This window comes from Schistocerca cancellata, chromosome 8 (genome assembly GCF_023864275.1).
Source record: "Schistocerca cancellata isolate TAMUIC-IGC-003103 chromosome 8, iqSchCanc2.1, whole genome shotgun sequence".
Classification (NCBI taxonomy): Eukaryota; Metazoa; Arthropoda; class Insecta; order Orthoptera; family Acrididae; genus Schistocerca; species Schistocerca cancellata.
The window spans coordinates 398,138,718-398,155,717 of NC_064633.1; the positions used below are offsets into that span (position 1 = coordinate 398,138,718).

Sequence of the window (17,000 nt, forward strand, 5' to 3'; positions counted from 1 at the left end):
GTGACTGGTGGATGGTGGCTAACGGCTCAGAGAGAGGCAGCCGATTTTCCGACTAGAAATGCATGAGGGAGGGGTTGCAGGTACACAGATTAGGTATCCGAGCATGACTGTCGCAGCAGTCCTGTACATCAATGTATATTTCCATTACCAATAATTTATCTTTATTCATTTAAAACTGAATAACAAAGTTGTTTGCTGTAAATCATTCACAGGGCTGTTCAGCCTTCATCTGGGATGTGCCAATTATGGTTGAGTTTGGGACTTTAATTAGTGTGTTTGCATTACCAAGTAACATTAAAGTCATGGGACATTTCTTGAAAGTTACTGGGAGTTCAATTACTTGTTTTAAGAACAGGAGTGGACCTCTGTTTAGACAATTTTATGTTCAGCCATCCTGTGTTTAGCCTCACTTTTGTGACGCATATTGCCAATGTAATTGTTTTTTCTTCTCTCTCTGTCTTTTTAAGGTAAGATTCTGCCAGTGCAAGAGAGATGCCTTTAATCCATAAATAGTGCAGTTTACCTCTATGATTTTATAGTCAACATAATCAAAGCCTTTGACAAAGTCACAAAGCACGTCATATGCCTTGAGTCACAGATGTATTACAAAGATAGTTAAACAGGGAATGTGTGTGTCAGCTCTGCTCCAGTTGCCACAGTTTCTTCTCTGACAAATTTAATTATTATTCATTTTATATTCTTCTGTAAGAATGTCATTCTACTAAATTAGTCTTGAAACACAAAGAAGTAAGACAATGTGCCATTTACATCCTAACAGCAATGGTAATTATGTGTATGTTGCAACAGGTAGAAAGATACCGATATGACTAAAGTCTTACAAATAATGGAAGTTAACATTTACAGAAATGACATGGTATTAAATAATTATGACTAAAATAATTTTTATACCCTTGTTTGAGGACAAACTCCCTCAACTACATCAACAACAACTATAGCTCCATCACATAACCGAACAGCTGTTGAAACCTCCAGGGAAAAATCTACATGGCCAGGTGAATCAATCAAATTCACAAGAAATTCTTCTTTACCTAGAAAAATAAATTTTGCTCAGATTTAAAATGATTCATTACAGAGAAAATGAGTTCAAGACAATCTGAACAACAGAATATTAACATTAGTAAATTATGAGCACAAATTATAAGAAAACTGACAAATAACTAACAAGAATTCCATTATATACAAGATTAAAGCATCAGTATACAGGAAATATAAATATAGGAAAATGCAATGAACCACCTACTTTCATTTGCAGCTTCATTCGAATATTATTCAATATATGGATTTTAGTAACACTGAACATAAACATATTATCATACACCATACTGAAACAGAAGGTTGATGCTCCAATACTGGCTATTGATTACAGATATTATCAAATGGGAAATGTGTACATTGCTATTGCAGAATATGGCACACCACCAGTCAGTCACAGTTATGTTTGAAAATTCTTGATGAAAAGGTATTATTGCAGTTTAACATGCACTTAGCCATCAGTTAAATCCAAAGATGTAGTACAAGAACTATTGACATAAGATGACAAGAATAACAACACAAACTCATTTGTGACAAGCAACAAAGTCAGCCTTTGCTGAACACTGCTTGGGACATGATAATTTCATGAGCTATGAAGAGATGAGAATCCTGGCCCAGATGCCCAGGTACTGGGGCAGCAGATTGAGGAAGTCTATCGAGATTTGACTGACCGAGAGTCTTACCAATTGGGACACAGACTACCGGCTCAGTTAAGTGTGACATCCTGCACTACATCTATTAAAAACAATGGAATGTCCCAGGACAGCCCAAATGGGAACAGATTGCACACAGAATGTGAGTAGTTGGCTTGGACCAAAAACAGAAGACTCAAGGGTGGCGCCTATAGGCACAGACAGAAACTGGAATGTCAGATGGTTCAGACATCCGATTGCAGCTCCTGCATGAGAAGACCTCAGACTGAATGGGAAGGCAGAAGCTACAAATTACAGACATGTTGCATCGACGACTGGTCTCAGGTAGCACTTGACGAAGGAAAAAGTCATGTCAGTGAAATATCATGCAAGGAAGATGACGATATCTTACTGTATACCCAACAATTCAAGAATGACAAATACACTTCCTGATAAAAAAAATTAAAGCACCTAGAAGACATGGTCAGATGCCAATGTAACTTCATACACATACACACCACTGGCAGATATGTAAATGATTAGAGCTGCAATTTTCTTTGACAGGTAGAATGGCCACCACATTGCATTAGTATTGTTTATGTTTAGTGATTTTACCAAGCCTACTAGGGTACAGAATGGCTGTGAACAGAGTCAGATATTGAGAGACCACTGCAAAGGACACAGAGAGACCACCTTCTCGTGTGAGACAGAGTTATTGACATCTGATAGAGGTTAAAATGGGCCCCGTTGCAAGTCTCAAATTAGCCAGTTGGTTGAATTGTGCAACATCCAGTTTTTCTGGGAATGTGGATGTGACAGTGGCCCAGTGCTGGATGGCATCGGAAATGAGGGCACGCATACTCATTGTAAAGGTTCAGTTGGCCACATCTGACAACCACACAGAAGTACCAATGTACTGTGCACCAGGAACACTGTAGCTCCTACACATCTGTGTCTGCCATCTGAGAAAAAGCAATGGACTCCCTGCAACATTCTGGGTTATGCTGCACCACTGGATGAAAACCAGCAGCAGCCAGACGGGAATTATTGTCCCATGCCTACGCTGCTGTTAGTACCATGGAACAAATGGCTATGTTTGAATGGTATCATGACTAGGAAGACGGGACTGCTGGTAAATAGCCTTGTATTGTTTTCAGTGATGAATCGTGGATCTGCACTACCCTGGATGACAATCGTTAGCAAGTATGGTGGCGAGCTGGGGATAGGTCTCTTCTTCCAGTTTTTGGAGAGGCACAGCAGTGTTGTTCATGGTGTGGGGTGCTATTCAGTATGACTTCAGGTCAAGCCCATACTGATTAAGGGAATTCTGATGACACAATGTACAACATATATGTAATGTTTCCCCATGTATTACCCCTCACAAGACAGAATCGTTGTAACATAGCAAGTTATTATTAGATGACATTCATTGCAGTAAGGTGCATTTGGTATGGTGGCTGCAGGATGGTTATGATTTTTTTTCACTTCGCTCAAGCGCAGCTGATGCTGCCTGCCATGAGAACTGCAGAGCATAACAGTCAGTCAATACAAAGAGCCATACCCTCTATGGATCCAAATAATCAATATTAGTTATTATCCAATTTTGTTCAAATTTGGTACAAGGCCTTTTGTTATTAATGGAACGGTGCTGTCAAAATTTCAGATTTTTATTTATTATAGTTCCGGAGGCAGAGCAAATTACCTAAAAGTCCTAAAACCGACACTTGTTTTTTAAAACCAAGTCAGAAATAAACACAGATTGACTTTCATTGTCATTTGAAGCCATTACAAATTTATCAGTGCATAAAGTCAATTAATTAGAATTTTACTTTTTACACTGTAGTCATTGTGCATTATATAATACAAAAATCGGTCAAAATTATTACTTGATTATTTTTTGTTGTGTGAGTGTGTAAGAATGATTGAGAGAGTGTATGTGGGACATACGTTAAAACTTATATGTCAGTTTTCATAAAACCTTGTACAAATAGACTGAGGGAAAGTTATGGTGCAACCATGATTCAGATGACGTATGTCGGTGTGAGCTTGCTTTTGTATAAAAGTAGCCAAAATAAAAGTTAAAGGCAGAATAGGTTTATTTATCAATTTGGAGAATAATTTATACTTCACTTATTTTGATTAAACAATATACTAGGAACAGAAGTTTTAATGACATTAATTACTATCAGATTATTGATTGGATAAGTCAAGTTTTGCCATGAGAATGATCTGAAAGGAACATTCTGATTGGTCATTTAGATCAACAGCCAATCTCGCACGAATATAGTGCAGTGGGCAGTGGGGCAGTGAGTAGAATAGTTCAAGATAGATGCTTGCTAACCAGCCTATGGATAACACCATGTTAGATAGCTCCATAAAAATACTCTGGGAAATGAAGAATAGTGAGTTAATTGCAGTTCAAATACCTCGTGACTAAAGTGACTGGAGTACGAACATTTTAATGAAAGTTTGGTGTTTTTAAATTAAATAGTTTGAAAGTTATGAGTGTGTGAACTTTCTGGTTGTAGTAACAATTTCGTGTGGCATGTTTCGTGCTCTGTACGGAACACTTTGGCTAGCACTTCTTACTAAGAAGACCACTGAAACAACTGAATGTTTAAGTCATGAATAGATGTGGGTCTGTGACTGTTAGAATGCGATAATTAGTTGGGCCAGACTTGCAAAAATTCTGGCTCCTTCTCGAATGAAATTATGTTGTACAGACAGTGAACTTTGAATGGCAGCGCATTACTATATTAAATACGGACTTGAAAGCCATTTCATGTGTTTCCATATGAAGAAAAAGCAGATTCAATTTAATTTTAAATACTTTCTGCAAGTGGACTGCATCCTCCGAACACCCAATTTTTTAAAAATGAACTTTCAGGAACTGACTTTCAACTCGAGTTATGTGGCCTGTGTGGTAGGTATTTCAACAACGCTGCTTTACACTGCATAGCATGTATCTGCTACTACAGAGTGAAGGGATGTGGGAAAGAAGTATATCGAGGTTAGATACTGATGCTACCGTAGCCACCAAGATCCCCAGTACAACATGTGAAGGACCAGCTCAGGTATCACCTACATCCCAGCGCCAGTATCAAGTGTGTCAATGACCAGTTACAACAGTTGTGGGCCAGTGTGCCCTAGGGAAGTACACAATGGCTTTATGACACACTACCCAACTGAATCAGTGCACGCATCACAGCCACAGGTTTTTTTTTTTTTTTTTTTTTTTACTAGATTCTGTAAATACTGAAATAACATCACATACCCTCTCAATCTGTGAAATTTCATTTTGTTTCCTCCTCCCCTTCTACATTCCCCCTATCCCCCAGTCACCAGGCAGAGTATATTCAGCTTTTGTCATATATATTCACTGCTTAGTCGGTCTATTGTCCACCTTGGTAGCTTTTAGGATCAGCGTGGTTGGATGTCAACCAAAGGGAGCCAGGTTCACTTCCTTGCCAGGTCAGAGATTTGCTCCGATTGGGGACTGGGAGTTGTGTTGTCATCATCATCATTTCACAATCACCAACATTCAACATGTAAGTCATCTAAACGCTTCATAACAGAGCGAGAGAGGGGGGGGGGGGGGGGGGGGGGGAGAAGAGAGAGATAGTTAGTTTATCAGAATGACACCTCTCACACTCCATATTAACTCGATATCAGCTGCCTGAAGATATGACTTTTTTTTCCTTTTTACAGCTATTCACTTCATATCAGTGTATCACAACCTCAGTTATGGATATCATATGATACTCCAACGTAAAGGAGCACATTTTCACATTTCATTACTGCTGCACCATGATTCTGCCTAGCAAAGCAAATGGCTCATGACGACTCAGGAAAATAACATCATAAGGAGGGCATTTCAGGCAACTCTGCAACTAGATGCCCTGTGGCAAGAGCATGCATTCAGTATGCAAGAACCAGTATTTAGCAAGCTGGCAATGCGGAAACCAGACAGACAGGCTTCAGAGAGGAGAGTTGCAAAGTTGCTGATATGATGGAAGAATTGGAGCATGATATCATGGTTACTCAATGGCTGAGCTTCATGCCTTGGCTTAGGGGCCAAAATGTCTGTTGTAGAAACAGCAGTGGATCAGGCTATCATATATACCACAAAATTTATGCATTCATTCTCAGTCATCACCAACTACTAGCTGACGAAGCAAAATATTACAAGGTTCTTTCGTGAGCAGCTGAGTGGCATATCTCAGAGGCAGAATGAATCGGTGGAGAGTTTTCCTGATATGATAAGGAAGATAAATATTCAGACCTACCACATGATGGTGTGATGGAGAGTGACAAAGAAAACAGAGTTATTCTTCAGAAAACAGAGCATGGAACATTGGGTGTTTTTCTAACAGGTCCTCCACCCAATATGTCACGGAAGGTGCATACAGAAAACCCCAAGAATGTGTGTGCTGCCATCAGAGTAGCAGCACAGTCAGAAAAAGTGGTTGTGGTGACAGGGATGTGGGACTAAAAAAGGTGTCTTCTTTAGGGACATAATATCAATGCGCAAGTCGCCGAAGTGGCATCAAATCGAAAGACTTGCACCCGGCGAACGGTCTACCCAATGGGAGGCCCTAGTCACATAACACAACGACAAGGGTCATAATATGCTATAAATGTGGGTCAGTGGGCCACATTCAGAAGCAACATCACCAATCACAATGTTATAAGTATGGAATGGTTGGGCACCATGAGCAAGACTGGAGAGGGAGAGAGAGAGAGAGAGAGAGAGAAAGCAGAATGGGCAAGGACATAGTAATTGCTTGGTGAACACCAACCTGGACTCCAAATCTGCTGGATGGTGTTCTCAGTAAGTTTCAATGCTACGAAGACGTTTGCAGAGGCAGAGTGTTGTTTAGTTGGCATAATAAATGGTAAAGAGCATAAATTCTTATTGGTCACAGGGGTCACATGTCTGTGGCGAGTCTGGTCTTCCTGTGTATGAGAAGATTGACACTCCATGTTATAGGTTACTCTGCTTAGGGATAGCAATGTGGAATCGTTAGGTTCAGCAGAACTAAATTTTCAGGTGGGAACAAATAGAGAGAAATTGTGAAAGTTTTGACCCAAGAGGCTATGGGGTACTGCAAAATCTTGGGGTTAGATTTCTTAACAAAATGTCAGGAAAAAATTGATCTTTTGTAGCGCACTGTGGAACTCGGCAGAGCATTTTTCCATCTGAGGGATGCTGCTGTCAATGATGCAACACTGCAATGTTCTCCTCTCATGAGGGAAGAGACAATTAAACTGCATACAGAGGCATTAAAACTCAGTTTGCATGATAAGTGCCACAGGGTACAGGGAAGTTGCTTTCAGTATGCATAAGTACAGACTTACTGAAAAATATCTTATATGTGGTGCAGCCATTAAAAACCAATGATGAATTAGATGTATCACAATGTTTCATATGGTGGAGTATTGTGTGCATATAGGAAGTAGGTAACAAATATGTGGTTCCTACCAGTGTTGATAATTTCGACACCTATGAAGTGACTTTGGGAAAAGAACTGCTACTTGTCAGTTTGGATGTTTTGGGTGAGGACTGTTTAGACAGATGATGTGTGGACTTCAGCCATAAGTAAATTGTTGATACAGCTGCATTATATGCCAAAATCGAGGATTTTGAGGAGGAAGACAGGATAGCTTTGCAGAAATTATTTATGGAGTTCATGGGTTTATTCAATCCTCATGGGCCACTGCTGGAAACACCCATAACACAGTATAGGATTCCAACTGGGGACAAATCTGCTTTGTAATAGAAGCCATATACAATAGCCTACCATTTACAGCCAATAATGGAAAGTTTATTAATTAGTACAGTAGAAGAACATAAAAGTCCCTGGGGAGCACTGGTAGTAATTGTACCCAAAAAATCCTCAGACAGGACAAGAAAGTACACGTTCTTTTGTACTTATTGTTACATGAATGCTAAGATGATTACAGAACCATATCCGATAGCAAATATTACAGAGATCCTGGACAACTTGGGTCAGTGTAAATACTTTTCCATGACAGACATGAAGAGTGGAGGTAGTGCTGGAGGAGCAGCAAAAGACTGTTCACAGTCCCCTGATGCCGTTACCAACATCAGAGAATGACCATTTGTTTGATGAATGCATCAGCCACATTTCAATGATTGCTACATGGAGGGCTAAGAAGTTTAAAGCTGTGTCAGTAAGTGTACTTGAAAGAAATTATTATGTTTTTTAAGAATATGACTGTGATTCTTGCACTTGTCAGCTCTTGCAGTCTTTGGAATTGAGTGGATGATATTTTTCTGAGAGTCAGATGGTATGTCATCGACTCATAAATTCTACACACCAACCTGAATAGTCAGTTTGTTGCCACTTCCTACAATTATTTTAGAGATTTTGATGAAATGTTATCTATCCCTTCTGTCTAGCCAGCCGTGGTGGCTGTGCGGTTCTAGGCGCTCCAGTCTGGAGCCGCGCTGCTGCTACGGTCGCAGGTTCGAATCCTGCTTCGGGCATGGGTGTGTGTGATGTCCTTAGGTTAGTTAGGTTTAAGTAGTTCTAAGTTCTAGGGGACTGATGACCACAGCAGTTGAGTCCCATAGTGCTCAGAGCCATTTGAACCATTTGAACCTTCTGTCTAACTTGATCATAAGTCCTCCAAAGCTCTCTCATATTCTGATTCTAATGCTGGATCCCCTATCTCTTCTAAATTGACTCCTGTTTCTTCTTCTATCACATCAGACAAATCTTTGCCTTCATAGAGGCTCTCATGTACTCTTCCCACCTATTTGTTCTCTCCTCTGCATTTAATAGTGGAATTCCCATTGCACTCTTAATGTTAGCACCTTTGCTTTTTATTTCACCGAAGGTTGCTTTGACTTTCCTATATGCTGAGTCAGTCCTCCGCCACTCATTTCTTCTTTTATTTCTTCACATTTTTCACGCAGCCATTTCATCTTAGCTTCCCTGCACTTCTTATTTATTTCATTCCTCAGTGCCTAGTATCTCTGCATTCCTAAATTCCTCTCTTCTTTGTATGTATGTTTTTCTTTCCAGTTTCTGTGACTGCCCTTTTTATAGATGTCCATTCCTCTTCAACAGTACTGCCTACTGAGCTATTCATTATTGCTGTATCTATAGCCTTAGACAACTTCAAGCATATCTTGTCTTTCCTTAGCACTTCTGTATCCCACTTTTTTGCGTATTGATTCTTCCTGACTAATCTCCTAAGCTTCAGCCTACCCTTCATCAGCACTACATTGTGATCTGAGTCTATATCTGTTCATTGGTATGCCTTCTGTATCACCTGGCCTTTTCCAAGTATACCTCCACCTCATGTGATTCTTGAACACAGTATTTGCAATTAATAGCTGAAATTTATTACGGAACTCACTTAGTCTTTCTCTTCTCTCATTCTTCGTCTCAAGCCCATTTTCTCCTGTAACCTTTTCTTCTACTCCTCCTCCTACAACTACTTTCCAGTCCACTCAACAATTAGATTTTCATCTCCCTTTACGTACTGTATTACCCTTTCAATATCCTCATATACTTTCTTATCTCTTTATCTTCACCTTGCAATGTTGTCACGTCTTCCTCTACAGTCTGAACTATCACTGTTAGTGTTGGTTTGCTATCGATTCTGATAAGAACAACCCGATCACTGAACTGTTCACAGTAAGAGACTCTCTGCCCTACCTTCATATTCATGACAAATCCTACTCCCGTTATAGCATTTTCTGCTGCTGTTGATATTGTCCTATACTCATCTGACCAGAAATCCTTGTCTTCTTTCTATGTCACTTCACTGACCCCTACTATATCTAGACTGAGCCTTTGCATTTCCCTTTTCAGATATTCTAGCTCCATTACCATGTTCAAGCTTCTGGCAGTCCACGCCCTGACTTGTAGAACATTGTCCTATCATTGGTTATTCAATTTTTGTCTCAGTCAGCTCCCCCTTGGCAGTCCTCTCCAGTAGATCTGAATGGGAGACTATTCCAGAATCTTTTGCCAATGGAGAGATCATCATGACATTTTTTTTCAATTACAGGCCACATGTCCTGTGAATACACATTGTGTCTCTTTAATGAAAGAGTTACCATTGCCCTTCTGCATCTGATTCTTCCACCTTTAGGAGCAATTTCCCACTCCAAGGACAAGAGAGTGCCACGAACCTCCCCCACCCTCTTTGCAAGGTTATTGGCAGAATGAGGGTGACTTCTTATGCCAGAAGTCTTTGGCCGCCAATGCTGATTATTAATCAAAATTTAAGTGGTTGTGGGTTTCAAACCTGGGACTGAGGACGTTTTGATTACTAATCAAAGATGCTACACCTAGGCCACAGGTGCATAAACGATTATAGCAACCTAAATGCTGACCTACTCATTCTTTTCTCTTTTTTTAATACAGTACTACTATTTCATATAATAAACAAGGTGGTGTAAGAAAAAATGCATGTATATTGTAGTTCTTACCTATAGTATACAGGAGAGCAATGGAGCTACTCTTCATTGTAATTCCCCTCTCCTGCTCATCTTTACGACTGTCCATGTACCTGCAAGTATAAATGCTCTCATGAGAGTGATATAACATGATTCTTTTTAATTACTTGTGTTACATAAGTCACTAAAATAAAAGAAACTCTTACATGAGCATCATATCAAATTCCAGAAACAATATTGTGAAAAGGAAAGTTGCTAATCACCACATAGCGGAGGTGCTGAGTCAAGCGCGTGTGCCCACACACACACACACACACACACACACACACACACACACACACACACACACACACACACACACACACACACACACACACTCTCTCTCTCTCTCTCTCTCTCTCTCTCTCTCTCTGCCTCAGTGTGGCCTCGGTTGCCTGAAACTGAAGTCAAGTGTGTGTGAATTGTGTTTGCGTGAGTGTGTATGTGTGTGTTTGTCGTCTAAGACGAAGGCTTTACTGGTTGAAAGCTATATCTGTGACAGTCTTTTTGTTGAGCCTATCTGCGACACAGTATCTCTGCTATATAGTGAGTAGCAACTTTCCTTTTTGCAATATTGTTACATTCCACCCTGTATTTTCCATTGTTCAATATCCCAGAAAGATATTTGTACTACTTGGTGTGGTGTCATTCACATTTAACTGAAAATACGTTAACCAGTCACTAAATTTCAGTTTCATAGCTGTAATGTTAAAGCTAAGTTTCAAAAAGTGGAGGATGACGACTACACAGGAGGAAGAAATAAGAATACAAAAATCCTATTAGAAAAACAAAGATGATGTAACTTACCAAACGAAAGCGCTGGCATGTTGATACGAAAGCGCTGGCATGTTGATAGACACACAAACAAACACACAAAATTCAAGCTTTCGCATCCAACGGTTGCTTCATCAGGAAAGAGGGAAGGAGAGGGAAAGATGAAAGGATGTGGGTTTTAAGGGAGAGGGTAAGGAGTCATTCCAATCCTGGGAGCGGAAAGACTTACCTTAGGGGGAAAAAAGGACAGGTATACACTCGCACACACATACACATATCCATCCACACAGACACAGACACAAGCAGACATTTGTTAGGCAAAGAGTTTGCGTAGAGATGTCAGTCAACGTGGAAGTACAGAGGCAAAGATGTTGTTGAATGACAGGTGAGGTATGAGCAGCGGCAACTTGAAATTAGCGGAGGTTGAGGCCTGGTGGATAACGGGAAGAGAGGATATACTGAAGGGCAAGTTCGCATCTCCGGAGTTCTGATTGGTGTTAGTGGGAAGTATCCAGATAACCCGGATGGTGTAACACTGTGCCAAGATGTGCTGGCCGTGCACCAAGGCATGTTTAGCCACAGGGTCCCACATGGGTGCTTTCACATGTGGCTCTGCCTTTGATCGTGTACACCTTCCGGGTTACAGGACTGGAGTAGGTGGTGGTGGGAGGGTGCATGGGACAGGTTTTACACTGGGGGCGGTTACAAGGGTAGGAGCCAGAGGGTAGGGAAGATGGTTTGGGGATTTCATAGGGATGAACCAAGAGGTTACGAAGGTTAGGTGGACGGCGGAAAGACACTCTTGGTGGAGTGGGGAGGATTTCATGAAGGATGGATCTCATTTCAAAATGATAGATATGTGTGTGTGTGCGAGTGTATACCTGCCCTTTTTCCCCCTAAGGGAAGTCTTTCCGCTCCCGGGATTGGAATGACTCCTTACCCTCTCCCTTAAAACCCACATCCTTTCGTCTTTCCCTCTCCTTCCCTCTTTCCTGATGAAGCAACCACTGGTTGCGAAAGCTTGAATTTTGTGTGTATGTTTGTGTTTGTTTGTGTGTCTATCAACATGCCAGCGCTTTCGTTTGGTAAGTTACATCAGGGTGTTTCAAAAATGACCGGTATATTTGAAACGGCAATAAAAACTAAACGAGCAGTGATAGAAATACACCGTTTGTTGCAATATGCTTGGGACAACAGTACATTTTCAGGCAGACAAACTTTCGAAATTACAGTAGTTACAATTTTCAACAACAGATGGTGCTGCGGTCTGGGAAACTCTATAGTACGATATTTTCCACATATCCACCATGCGTAGCAATAATATGGCGTAGTCTCTGATTGAAATTACCCGAAACCTTTGACAACGTGTCTGGCGGAATGGCTTCACATGCAGATGAGATGTACTGCTTCAGCTGTTCAATTGTTTCTGGATTCTGGCGGTACACCTGGTCTTTCAAGTGTCCCCACAGAAAGAAGTCACAGGGGTTCATGTCTGGCGAATAGGGAGGCCAATCCACGCCGCCTCCTGTATGTTTCGGATAGCCCAAAGCAATCACACGATCATCGAAATATTCATTCAGGAAATTAAAGATGTCGGCCGTGCGATGTGGCCGGGCACCATCTTGCATAAACCACGAGGTGTTCGCAGTGTCGTCTAAGGCAGTTTGTACCGCCACAAATTCACGAAGAATGTCCAGATAGCGTGATGCAGTAATCGTTTCGGATCTGAAAAATGGGCCAGTGATTCCTTTGGAAGAAATGGCGGCCCAGACCAATACTTTTTGAGGATGCAGGGACGATGGGTCTGCAACATGGGGCTTTTCGGTTCCCCATATGCGCCAGTTCTGTTTATTGACGAAGCCGTCCAGGTAAAAATAAGCTTCGTCAGTAAACCAAATGCTGCCCACATACATATCGCCGTCATCAATCCTGTGCACTATATCGTTAGCGAATGTCTCTCGTGCAGCAATGGTAGCGGCGCTGAGGGGTTGCCGCGTTTGAATTTTGTATGGATAGAGGTGTAAACTCTGGCACATGAGACGATACGTGGACGTTGGCGTCATTTGGACCGCAGCTGCAACATGGCGAACGGAAACTCGAGGCCGCTGTTGGATCACCTGCTGCACTAGCTGCGCGTTGCCCTCTGTGGTTGCCGTACGCGGTCGCCCTACCTTTCCAGCACGTTCATCCGTCACATTCCCAGTCCGTTGAAATTTTTCAAACAGATCCTTTATTGTATCGCTTTTCGGTCCTTTGGTTACATTAAACCTCCGTTGAAAACTTCGTCTTGTTGCAACAACACTGTGTTCTAGGCGGTGGAATTCCAACACCAGAAAAATCCTCTGTTCTAAGGAATAAACCATGTTCTCTACAGCACACTTGCACGTTGTGAACAGCACACGCTTACAGCAGAAAGACGACGTACAGAATGGCGCACCCACAGACTGCGTTGTCTACTATATCTTTCACATCACTTGCAGTGCCAGTGTTGTTGAAAATTGTAACTACTGTAATTTCGAAAGTTTGTCCGCCTGAAAATGTACTGTTGTCCCAAGCATATTGCAACAAACGGTGTATTTCTATCGCTGCTCGTTTAGTTTTTATTGCCGTTTCAAATATACCGGTCATAGATGATGACCAAACCCACATCCTTTCGTCTTTCCCTCTCCTTCCCTCTTTCCTGATGAGGCAACAGTTTGTTGCGAAAGCTTGAATTTTGTGTGTATGTTTGTGTTCGTTTGTGTGTCTGTCGACCTGCCAGCACTTTCATTTGGTAAGTCACATCATCTTTGTTTTTCCGCATATCAGATATGTGTGTGTGTGCGAGTGTATACCTGTCCTTTTTTCCCCCTAAGGTAAGTCTTTCCGCTCCCGGGATTGGAATGACTCCTTACCCTCTCCCTTAAAACCCACATCCTTTCGTCTTTCCCTCTCCTTCCCTCTTTCCTGACGAAGCAACCGTTTGTTGCGAAAGCTTGAATTTTGTGTGTATGTGTGTGTTTGTTTGTGTGTCTATCGACCTGCCAGTGCTTTTGTTTGGTAAGTCTCATCATCTTTCTTTTTAGATAAATTTATATAATAGAGGGAAACATTTCACGTGGAAAAAATATATATCTGCTTGTGTCTGTGTATATGCGGATGGATATGTGTGTGTGTGTGCGCGAGTGTATACCTGTCCTTTTTTCCCCCTAAGGTAAGTCTTTCTGCTCCCGGGATTGGAACGACTCCTTACCCTCTCCCTTAAAACCCACATCCTTTCATCTTTCCCTCTCCTTCCCTCTTTCCTGACGAAGCAGCCGTTGGTTGCGAAAGCTAGAATTTTGTGTGTATGTTTGTGTTTGTTTGTGTGTCTATCGACCTGCCAGCGCTTTTGTTTGGTAAGTCTCATCATCTTTCTTTTTATATATATAGTCAAATTATTACATTCCAGACACTTCTGATGCCATACATCAAGCTTTTAAAACTTTCCACAGAAAATCCTCCCCACCCCCTACCCCCTCCCTACCCCTTCTGAAATTCGGTAACAAGTCAAGTGATTTCCACATCTGTTTCATAATCAAATCAGACATGTCTACCTGCTGAAAAACTATGTTGTCATAAACATAGCTGAATATGTTCCAATTACTGTTTTAAAACTCTTAACAGTTAAAAACATTTAACAGCAAAAGTCTTTGAAATCATATGTATGGAATGATGCAACACAGCTAAAAACTACCATGTCTCAACATAACATCAGATTTTTAAAATCTCATACGATTAACAGAAGACAGCACCAGTTCATGCCAAGAAGAAACTAGTAAGTTGTTCCATGTGGAGAGTTATGAATTAATGTTAATGTGCAGTCCATAGAAACTGTGGGGAAACTTCTGTTGTTCACACCTGCTAAAAAACCAGACTACATTATTTGTAACACTTTGAGATTGTTTACAAAGAAGATGCTTATGAGAACAACCAAGATCTACTTCAACATTCAGATCCCTTGAAAGGAATATATGAAAAATTATATTTCTCTGTGGTATTATGCCTGTGTGAATCAAAAGTGATTTTTATGAACATCAAGAAATACTGCTATTGCTTTTTCTGCAGCAAGTGAGACATTTCGGCCAAGCCTTGGATGCTGCACTATTGCTCCCTGGGTGTTGAATACTACTATCATGCAATACATTCCTATTCTGTGCTTTGGATGAGCACTAGGAAAGGTGGGAAATATTTATTTACATTCTTGAGTGAGATGCTTTAACTTGATAAACAGTTTCAGCTACATAAATCATAATAGTAGATGCACAAACCAGTTTAAGCAAAGAATTAAAATCTGATGAGCTTTCAGTACCACAAGTTTCAATACTGACTACTGAATTTAATGTCAATGATATAGTCTTGTGGAAGTACACCAATAAGAGCTTCAGTCAAAGTATAGAGATGAAAATGGTAAACAAGTTTGAATCAAAACTTCTACAGCAGCTGAGAACATCTGGAGCAGGTCAGCATGGGACTGCCATAGCAGTCAGCCATAGTTCAGGAGGTAAGAATGCAAAATGTTTTTGAAGTGGCCTCTGCAATGATGTGCAGTTGTCTCATCTACACAGAGTATTTACTGCTCACTTTAGATGAATGTATACTTTTTTTGTAAATCTGTAACCTAAAGAGTGGAAAATGCACCAGCACTCTGTGTTTTGATTCTATTTTAGGTTTTTATCCAGGTGTACCCCAAACACATTACACACAATTTTTCATCTTGAAAAATTCTTTAACCCTGACATAAAGCCCCGAGTTGTCTCATTTTTATTATTTTAATGAAAGCTTAAAATCCCAAGTATACTTGAGCAACTTAAGAAGAGACCCTCGAAATAACAAAACCCAGCTTATATCCATTTCAGCACTGATGGTTACGAGTTTGGCTGCTAGACAGCATCTGGTACTACATTTGTAACCTGGCTGTTGTGTTTTGGTTGAGGTGGTTGCCACTACATACCGTCTTTATTGTGTGCGTCTTCAGATATTCAACAAGAAAACAAGCGGTTTCAGACTTTTTCCTCTCTTGTTATTTAGGAAATGTTTTCAGTGAAGGATTACTATAATGATCCTGAATTTAACATTGGGTTCAGAAAGTGAAGAAGACGGTGATGTTGTTTCATTAGAGACTGAAAATGATGACAGTTTGTCAGCTGAGCAACAAGTGCTCACCAGTGGTACAAGATCAATACATCCACTGTGCTCCAGCCAGCTCCTCCAAGATTTATGATCACAGGAAATCACTGTGAAATCCATGGTCAGACTTCAAAGCTACGTAGAAAGTACAAAATGACTTCAAGTTTCAGGACACTTTAGTCAAAGTCTAGCTCATGAGTATACTCAGGATTTTATTATTGGTGATCTTCAAACTTTTGTAACTCATTCTTTTGAACTTTAAAAGCTATCTATATTTATGTTCACAGGAAACCATTGTGAAATACATGATTTAGACTTCATAGCTACACAGAAACTAAAAAATGACTTCAAGTTTCAGGATATTTTAGTCAAAGTCCAGCGCACAAGTCTACTTGGGATTTTATTATTGGTGATTTTGAAATTTTGTAACTCATTATTTTGAGACTTAAAAGCCATTTTATATGTTTACACAAAATTTCATTCATTACAGAATGTTTTCCACTAATAAAAAAATTATTATTTTGGAAAATCATTAAGTTAAGGGGTCAATTAAGTGGTACAAATTGTTGAGACTTTTGTGATTGCTTGAATACTACACAATTAAAGATTACCTAGAAGATTCAGTGTAGTGGTTAGTAATGAAAGGGAATAACTACAACAACCTGTCACATTGTTATACATGACCACAGAGTATGGCTTCACAAAAAATTATGTGCTAAGATCCATAGTCCATGATGGTGATGTCTTGTCATTCTCCTGAGCTCAACATCTGACTTATCATGATGGGATGCTGCCTCAGTTTTTCAGGTGGACTGAGGGAAAAACATGAAGACATGCATGGGGCATAGCTGCATGTTTATGGGCTTAGAGTGAATTTTCTGAACAGATTAGTGTTAGCACAAGGGGCGTAGCAGCAC

At 40.5% G+C, this 17,000-nt stretch overlaps 1 protein-coding gene across 1 annotated transcript in view; it reads right to left on the reverse strand.

Moving 5' to 3' along the window:
* The window catches only part of LOC126095766 (elongation factor-like GTPase 1), a 591,625-nt gene that overhangs the window by 555,733 nt on the left and 18,892 nt on the right, over positions 1-17,000 (reverse strand). Inside the window, exons 3-4 of the mRNA XM_049910570.1 lie at positions 10,156-10,235; positions 910-1,049 (exon numbers count right to left, since the gene is read on the reverse strand). Of these exons, the coding sequence (XP_049766527.1) occupies positions 910-1,049; positions 10,156-10,235 (220 nt within the window). The remainder of the gene's footprint in view (positions 1-909; positions 1,050-10,155; positions 10,236-17,000) is intronic.